Raw genomic sequence first — 9,671 nt, forward strand, 5'->3', positions numbered from 1 at the left:
GCTGAAATATGAGTTAAAAGTGACATGTTTGCATCTTATGTCATTTCATTCTTCCAGCCTGTTAATTTGTTTTTAGTTTAGGCAAAATAATGAGATATGAGTGCAAGGTTCAGGAGTGTTCACGGGAGTCACAATTTGCTCAGCTTAAATCTTGGCTGTCTCCTCTGAATTTCACAACATGGTAATTCCAACATGCAAACCCTGAAAATCCCTAACTATAGGGAAACTGAACACTAGAAAACCATGTACAAAACAAATGAAACGCTGGAAAACACATGTAGTCCTTCCCGGCATATGCATTGTTTTGGCTTGTGGCAAGTACAGGTGAAGAAACCAGGAAGGGTGAGTTCCACTGCATAACTATCAGCCGCTATAACTGTAAGAGTATGCAATAACGTAGTGCAAGGCAAGGAGGAAACCAAGGCACTTCCTCTTTCATTCTTTTCCATGTTACTGTTATCAGATGGGTGAGGCAGCAGGGGAATGTGTTTTAAATGCTGTGGTCGTCGGGGCAGAAAACCCCATCACCTTTCAATTCTCTGTCTATCTATCATCATGTTATACTGACTGACGCTGAGCCCTCTTTCATATGTGTTGTAAAATGGTAAATGGACTTGTACTTGTATTGTGCTTTTCTAGTCTTCCGACCATTCAATGCGCCGCTTTAACCCTACATGTCGTTCACTCATTCACACTCATTCATACACTGATGGCATTGGCTACATGCAAGGTGCCACCTGCCTATCAGGACTCTAACAAACATTTCATACACATTCACACACCACAGGCTTGGGGTTGAGTATCTTGCCCAAGGACACGTCGACATGGACTAGCGGATCGAACTGGCGATCCTCTGATTTGAACTGAAACATTTAAAAAAATCTTTGCCACATTTTCCCTCAAATGTCAAACTATTGATTTGAATTCTGCATTTATAAAAGTAATGATAGCAGCTGTGTGTGCATGCATGTATGTGTGTGTTTAAAGTGCATTTGTTTTACCTGACGGAGGTTGTTGTAGACATCAAGGCCTCTGCGAGCCCACAGCAGGAGTTGGATCAGTTTGCGGACGAGGGCCAACTCCTCCTGTACCACTGCTATGTGGAGAGCCCTGTAATAAATACAACAACAACAACAACAGTTGAAAGCTAAATGCTGAAGAAGATTACAAATGTTTTTAACTGGGTCACAGGTTTGTATGAAACCAAATGTATAGGCAGGGTATTTGTAAGTTTAGAGTGAACACCAGGATTATGATATGAAGGGCTGGATAGAAACCAGTGGATCTGCAACCTTTGTAATTACAATCACGGGGGAGACAAGTATCATATCTTTTTTTAATATAAGTATATAAGCATAATGAATTACAGAGAAAGGGATTTGTCAAAGTATTTTTTTTTAATCTCCCGTTAATTCAAACATAAATCAGTTGTGTTAGTACAGTCAGATAGGCCAAACATTATTTGTGCCTTTTTGAAGAATATCCTTTCTTTGTATTAGTGACATTTGTTGTACTTTATCTGTGTGCCATTGTTTTGTAATTATTGTATGTTTTGTTTATGCTCCATACCATGCGATCATGGTCCTGGGCACAGAAATAAATTAAATGAAACAAAACCCTTTCCCACATAATACAGCAATAAAGTCAGTCAAGAGGTCAACTTAAAACAATAGAGCAACATTTTGGGAAATGATCTTATTTGCTCTCTTGCTGAGAGATAAATGAGAAGATTAATACCACCCTAAGGTCTGTTGCTTAAATATAACGTTACAGCCAGCAGCTGGTTGGTTTAGAATAAAGACAGTATAACAAAAGCCACCAATACCTCTAAAGTTCACGTTATACCTTGTTTTTTTATAACTTGTTTATTCTGTACAATGAAACAAAGTGTTTTACCAAATTGTACTGGATTATTACTGGACCGGAAGATTGAAGTCTCAACCTTTTTTGTTTGTTTGTTTGTTTCTAACTTCCAAGGTTTTGTACAGATTTAACTAATGAGTTTATAAGGTGTGTGTGTGTATAAGGTAATCAGTTTTGAAAAGAAGTGAGTTTTTGATGTGATGGTAGGCAGATTTTCTAACCTTCATACAGAGCCAGGCCAGCTTTACCCATTTTACTCATCTCTTTCCTAATCTAAGATGATCAGCTATTAAACTATTGCTTTAAATAAATATAGTCTTCATCATCCATTTGGGATGGCCTTTAAATCTAACCTGTGAAGGACTTTTATCAGAAGTAGCAAATTCTACTTTAAATTTTTTTTTTTAACTTTATAACAATTGTCATATACAGGTACACCTCTCTCTGTATTTAACCCATCTGTTATTATGCACCCAGGGAGCAACTTGGTTTAATGTCTCACTCAAGGACACTTCAACATGGTAATTGATAAATGGACTTGCATTTATATAGCGCCTTTCTATAGTTTTCCAGTCACTCAAAGCGTTGCAATACATGTCAACTTTCAGGACACTTCAACATGCAGACTGGAGGAGACAGGGATCAAACCGCCAACCTTGTATTTAAAGGACGACCCGCTCTATCTACTAAACTGCCCCTAACTTGAAAAAGAAAACTTGATCTAAATTATCTCACAAACAGTTGTACCAAGGAGCTTCACAGATAGACTCACAGGCATGACTCACACCACCCCTATCACAGCCTTATCAAGATTAAAGGAAACCACTATCTGTGGTCTCTACGTGAAGCGAAAGAACAAACGCAGGCCAAAGTTTAGGACAGGGAAAAGCAGAAAACCAAGCAGGGGGAGGGGCATGCTGTGAAAAAACGTAACGCAGTTTTTCACATTATTCTTTTTCAAGAAAGCAGCTTCCAGTAAGAGCCATACTGATTTTATGTCACTTCCTGTTGTCAGCAACAATGGCAGCATTCTTTATCTCGCTCTGTGTGCTGTGAAATCCAGCCTTTAAGCAGTATGGTTTCTGACAGGGACTTTCTTATGGTTAACTCAGTCAACTTCATCCAAAGGATAGGTCCCATTCAGACATACAGTACAATCATGGTACAGGAAACAGGGGAGCTTCTTGAGAAGCTAAAAGCACCCTTGCATAGAATTTGAGGTCAGAAAATAAGTTCTTACAGTGACAAAATCACTTGCAACACTTCCTCTCAGCAATGTGTCCCACTGACGTGAAGTCATTAACGACACTAATATCCTGCCTGAATAGATATAGATGAAAGACCTCTTTGAGCAAACAACAGACACTCTTCATCAACTCTTTAACACTTTTCTGCACATTTTATTAAAACTGGTGTGTGCTCAAGGAATCTATCTATCTACCTTATTACAGTTTCACATTACTCTAATGATCTCTTCCAACCACAAATAAACCAAACAGCTTACATAATCTCTATAGTCACAGTGGAAACATTCAAATGATTTGACAACTTGATGAAGGCAAGTATGAACAGAATAATGCCTTTGATCTGTTAAACTAAAGGATAAACATGTGCCAACATTCACTTGGTGGTTGCAGGAAGAAACAACCATGTACTATGTCCGTGTATATAATTAAACTTTAGATTTTACTACCCAAAAATGAATGCAAATCGTGGATAAACTCTGCGTGCCTGTGTACAAGCATGCATAATTGCTAGCGAATGAGCCAGCATGGACACCAACTCTCCATGGTCCTGTGCAAGAGCAAGTTGAAACTGCAACTGCAGTAAACAGTCAGATGATTTGCGAACAGCAGAAAAAGCAGAACTGTATTGGAAAGGGAGTAAGCATAGTGGTTCTTTCCTCAGCTGGTCCCTGTTCCTCTAACTGAGCTCAGAATAGTGAACAAATCTGTATTAAAAAAGATCTATTTATAATATTTACTGTACATTACATGCTATCATCACCTATTAATTGCCTTAAAAATCCCCTGCAGTGTCACAGTAATAAATGCTAGAGTGATTGGAGAAACCAATCCAGTTACAGCATATCCACAGTCAGATATAGTTATTCGTCTCTCTAAGCATTGAGCTCAACTAATATGTCAATAGTTGCCTTTATAAAGGTAAAAAGTGACTTTCTCTCTTGTTATACACTACTCTATCTGCATTCATCTCTCTCTCTTTCCTCTCAAGATGAAACTGTACTGTTTCTAGTTCCTGGAAGTGGGGCAGACCACAGCCCCAGATAACCCCAGGCACAGCGGCACTGACGCAGACAGGAGTCCTGAGCCTACGGCATTGACACTGTCAGTCCCAGCGTAACTGTGTTTGTGTGTGCGTGTGTGTGTGTAAATGTGTATGATAGAGAGAGAGAGAGAGAGAGAGAGAGAGAGAGAGAGAGAGAGAGAGAAGACAAGCGACTGCGAGAAAAAAAAGAGAAGGCAGCACCATGTGGTATCCTGTTTGGTGTGGATGGTGAGAACGTAGCCAAACTGAATGATCCGACTGAAGCCTAACAACCTGTGGTCTGAGGACCAGCTGAGCAATGAGGTGATGTGTCAGTGTGTGTGAATAGTAAACAAAAGGGAAGCAGAGATGCACGACAGTCCAAAAACAAGAAATGATCATCATGAAGAATGATGCTACATCCATATTTTGCGGGTAGAAGTATTCAAAAGGGAAACCTGGATGAGCAGGCAATTTGTTGTTTTGTGGGATCTGTTTGTTTTTTTCGGAGGACTGTGGACCCAGGTCATATAGCATAGTGACACATTCACACCATAAGCAAACACGGTCTTTTCCTACGTTGTTGCTTCAGTGTGAACAGGGGATACGTGTCTGGCTGTGGAAACTCAGTTCTAACATGAACAGAAAAATATACAATGCAAAATGACAGAAAGAATTAATAGGTACATCTCTGGGGACAAGTTGACGTGTTGATGAATTTAAAGAATATCTTAGCGCAAGCTCAGTTTTTTGCCGGTATAGTGTTTCATGCTAGTAGCGTGGCTCTATGGATGGTAATGTAAGTAATTCTATTGGTACACCACTTTGGTCCTGACTGAAATACCACAAGAATTTGAAGGGTTGCCATGAAATTTGGTTCGGATAGCTACGGTATCCAGAGGATGAATTCTAATGACTTTGGTGATCCCCTGACTTTTCCTTTAGCACCTTGAGGTTGATAGAATGAACTATTACAACTTTTTTCGTCCAATTAGCAAATATTAGCATGCTAAAAGCATGCGTCTAGCCTCACAGTACCACTGGTGTGACTGTAGGCTTTTAATCTTAATCTTTTGGTGTTTGTGTGTGTCTTTTCTGAAACAAAAAGCGTATCAGATGATGGTGTTATTGTGCAGGTAAATGGACTGACTGGAAGCATGTAAGAATACATTTGTACGAGCTGTAAGGCAATCAACACATACGCACATTTCACATACAAATGATAGCGAGGATAAGCAAGTGACACATAACAGAAATGGAGAGAGAGGGAGAGAGAGAGAGAGCGATGAAGCTGATAAAAAGAAAGCGGTAAATGAGGAAGTAAGGAGCGGATGTTTGGGTTTTTTGAGACCATTCATTTAAAAACACAGAGAAGAAAAGAGAGAAAGACAGAAACACCTGAGAAAAACCACAAGCGTGTTTAAAAACTGAGCACTCACTGGATTCCCGACACTAAGGGGCTCAGAGGCGCTGAGAACAGACGGTGAACAGCCCATTGACGTAAGAGTAGGTGCATGCTGGCTGTCACTTACATTATGCATACACGCGCACACACACACACACACACACATGTACATACAGGCAGTGAGAAGGGGGGGCTGAGAATGTTTTTTTCTGCAGAATTCACACTAAGTTTCAAACAACCACAAAGTAGGTACTACACAAGCCAGCCAAGGTCTCAACTGCATTACAAAGGGGTTAGATTTTGTGAAAATTCTCTGCACTGCAGCTTTGTTGCATTGAGTCTCTACTAATAAGATACAGTTCATGTCAGTTCTTCTTTTTGGTTTTGTGTCTGCACTGCAAGTGAAGGTGAAAAATAAAAACTGGTATAGGGTGGCAAAAGCCACACTGTCAAATACATGTATATATTCAGACTTATACCAATGCAAGTATAAAAATTAAAAAAGTACTTTTTATCATGACTATTGCGAGAGTCACCATACATTGTATTCTTCTTATTCCCTGGCCTCTATCTGTTAATAGTGTATGTGTCACAGTGATTATGAGTCTCTGAAGCAGATTTGGAACAATAAGCAGCTGTGACATGTCACGGGACTTATGGCTCCGCTATGGTCATCACGCGTTTGTTTCGATTGGATGCAAATAATGCTGATACGTTTTACCCTCAGATGGTTTGTAACAGCAACATCAAAGTAATTTAATTCTTGGACATGCTATGTTTACAGTCATATGACTCTGTGTGTGTGTGTGTGAGTGTGTGTGTGTGTGTGTGTGTGTGTGTGTGTGTGTGTGTGTGTGTGTGTGTGTGTGTGTGTGTGTGTGTGTTCTCATATGCGTTTGACATTTTAGTTTGTGTGTGGGCGTGTGGGTGTTAAAACTTTAGACAAAGTAAAGTAACCATGCGTTAAAGTTAAATATTTGCATTAATAGTCTCGAGAACTCCTCCACTGTTCTCTACAGTGTTCTCATTCTCAACCCCCCATCCTACACCCTGAGATACTTAAAATAAAAGGTTGGTTAACACACACACTAACACATACAGTACATGCAATGCCTATTTATTCAAGAAGCTCTGATTCAAGTGCTACAGATTCCAGGTTGCTGTGTTAGATCAAAGTCTCCATTGCCACTTAGCGAATCATTCCTGGTCTACACTGAATCAGTTTCCCTTACAGGAAGTGAAACAGCAGTAAAGAATTTAAGTGGATGAAAAGGGGGGGGGCTGACTGTACCTGTTCAATATGCAGAACCAGGTGAGTCACAGAGTGCATAACAAATAATCTGAGATGATATTACAGGCATCTCACAAACCACATCCAGGTTGTGCAACACCAAAAGATTTGTTTATGAGGTACGACCGTTAGACGTTGTCTGGGTCCAGCCCTGTGAATCATTTTGACGAATTGACTTGTTATTTATGTTATCAAGTTCATTCACTTTCATTCACTTTTAACAAAAATGGTAATGGTTGCCCTTTGAGAAGAGAGGTCAAGTAGTGAAAGTGTCAGGCCCCCAGAGAGTGGATCTGCATTGACTGGCAAGGAGCTTCCATGCAGACTGAAATGTCACAGGACTTCTTCATTCAAGACATTTCAACATGTCACAGTAGGAAAAGCTGAGGTGTGAATGATGAGAATTAATGATGATGGTTGCTGGGTCCTGATATTGTGCTTTGCTGGTTCACTGTTCCACTGTGATGGCTTACTGGGACATGTTTAACTCCAACAAGTTAAAATGTCTGCTGTGGTAAAGGCCTATTGGTTCACAAACTTGAGAATGCAGGTCTACAGAAAGATATATGATTCATGTAACGTGTTCCAAGAAGTTAACAATGTTTTGTATGTTAGGGTATAAATCTCAATCAAACTCTTTGGTCTCTACAGGTGTAGATGTGAGCTGGGTCCGTCTCAAGAAAATGACAATGAATGCTCTAAATCTGATGGAAATCCCATGAAAGTTTATGGCTGGAGTAAGTTTTCAGATGTGAGAATTGTGCCAAGTTTCGACTGTCAACACAGCCGTCTGACTAAAATGCACTAATTATAAAAATTCACAAGTTGTAGTTGTATGAATCATAGCGATATTTTAAGCTTACTATATGCATACATGACATGGATATGTGACATAACTTCCAATCAAAGCCAGTTTAAAGATATTAACATACGTGTCTCCATCTTCATCTTGACGTGTAGCCAGAGCAATACCAGTCAGCAGACTTTCGGCTTGGTGGGCCAGAGGGTGGTTGAACTCGGGAACAGGGGGCAAACAGTACACTGGGTATGAACCTGTGCAGGAATGACACAGAAAGAGAGAGACGGAAATAAAAGACATAAAAGGTGGAAGAGAGGAAGAGGAAAATTAGAAAATTATAAAGATGCATATACAAATGAAAAGGCTCCCCTGACAAATAAGTATTTTTTTGTAATATGGAAGTGTGCAACTGTGCATGTAGGTGCATATGTGTAGTATTCAGTTATGAGTAGACCCAGTGAGCTACTTTATCAGTGCAGGAGAATAGCTGACGGGACATTTTCTCATTGATCCAGCAGCTGCTGCTGCATCTACTCCACTGTATTTTCTTCTACCTGTGACACACTGGTGCCCTAATGTATTGAAGAAGGGGGGAGGGGGGGTAATACAAAAAATATATATTTATACCAAAAAACCCTGCAGGTTGTGCCATGATCTGCCTTTGACAGCAAAATGTTGTCTTTAACTTCAACAGGGTGCAAAGAGACCCTTTATGTCCCATCCTGATTATTTCGGCCATACATAATAATGACTTTCTTAGAAATCACATGGCCCCACTTCAGATCACTTCAGATGAGTACTTTATAGAACTCAAAGCAAAACGTTGTGGTGTAACAAATGCTTAACTTTTTTTTTTCAATAAAATAAAAATTTATTGGGTACTTGGGTAATAGACTGAATGTTGGTCAGTAACGCTTACCGTAATCAAACTGGTGCAGGAAGTGCATGGGATATCCATCTGGACTCTGCCCTGCCTCTCCTACCCGCCTGAGAGTCGCTGGTGCTGCGTCGACCCTGCTTTCAATCGCGGCTCTTTCCAAACGACCGGTAAACCTCTCTCGTAATGTGAAGTCCGTATCTACTGCTGGAGAAAGGCGATCTCCGCTTACTGGTAAAACCGCTGACTGCGTTTGGGTCTCCGGCTCGACAAGAATCGGGCGTTTCCTAAAAGGCAGCCTGGAAGAATTGTCCGCTGGCCGTTTGCGAGCAGCGCCGGCGTCTGGGCCCGGTGCGCTTCTGACCACGGGGCAGTGTATTTCCAATCTGTCTTTTCCTGTGCACGCTGGAGGTGCAGGAGAGCCCTTGGCGCGACCTTTGCAGTCCGGAGTCCTCGACCCGGCGCTCCCACGCTCTCGGTTAGTGGTGCGCAGATCCAGCGGCGCGGTGGCAACCGACTGGTGGTCACCGTTCATGGTCATGATCCTCGGCATCAACTGGGGACGAGGCGCTCAGGATCTGAAGAAGTGTCAGGTGTGTGCGCGTGAAGAAATCTTCTCGACGTTCAGTGACAGTTTGGTGGTGGGATCAATCCAATCCAAAGTGGCCAATAGTGCGCTTTTTTGCCATCCCCACGAAATCAAATGGGCAGCGATCAAATCATCGATCTGTTTCCTTTTGTGTCACTGGTGTATTTAAGATAAGCGTTCAAAGTAATTGACTCTTACGCAAATGTATTTTCGTAGAAGAGCCAATAGAAGTTTGGTGGAGATAATGTGTATCCCAGCTCACCTAACAACTGCAGGTAGTGTGTAGCAGCTGCGATAGCGCTGATCTGCTTTTAATGAGTGCGGTGCTTTCCCTCTAAGCGCTATAATCGCTTTCTTTCGGTTTGAGGGCAAATTAAACGGAGTGAAGGAGGGCAAAGAGAAAACACTTCGTTGAATTCAAAATAATTTCTGCATTTCCGACCTCTTTCACATCTGTCTGCTTTGCATGCAAGTTCAAAACATCTAATACTGAATTTCTGAAGAAGTTCAAGGATCGATGCTTTTCTCGGTTCGGATGCTTTGGGCTTTTGGGCTTATAGCCTACTGAAGCTGGCTACC

At 41.1% G+C, this 9,671-nt stretch overlaps 1 protein-coding gene across 1 annotated transcript in view; it reads right to left on the reverse strand.

The window, feature by feature from the left end:
* bcl3 (BCL3 transcription coactivator) overlaps positions 1 to 9,242 on the reverse strand; it is a 16,325-nt gene extending 7,083 nt beyond the window's left edge. The window contains exons 1-3 of the mRNA XM_068736453.1: positions 8,546 to 9,242; positions 7,760 to 7,880; positions 1,002 to 1,110 (exon numbers count right to left, since the gene is read on the reverse strand). Of these exons, the coding sequence (XP_068592554.1) occupies positions 1,002 to 1,110; positions 7,760 to 7,880; positions 8,546 to 9,056 (741 nt within the window). The 5' untranslated portion in view covers positions 9,057 to 9,242. The remainder of the gene's footprint in view (positions 1 to 1,001; positions 1,111 to 7,759; positions 7,881 to 8,545) is intronic.
* Between the last annotated feature and the right edge of the window lie 429 nt (positions 9,243 to 9,671).

Source organism: Cebidichthys violaceus, unplaced genomic scaffold (assembly GCF_023349555.1).
Source record: "Cebidichthys violaceus isolate CVI_PGR_0920_01 unplaced genomic scaffold, fCebVio1.0.p SCAF_7, whole genome shotgun sequence".
NCBI classification, from domain to species: Eukaryota; Metazoa; Chordata; class Actinopteri; order Perciformes; family Stichaeidae; genus Cebidichthys; species Cebidichthys violaceus.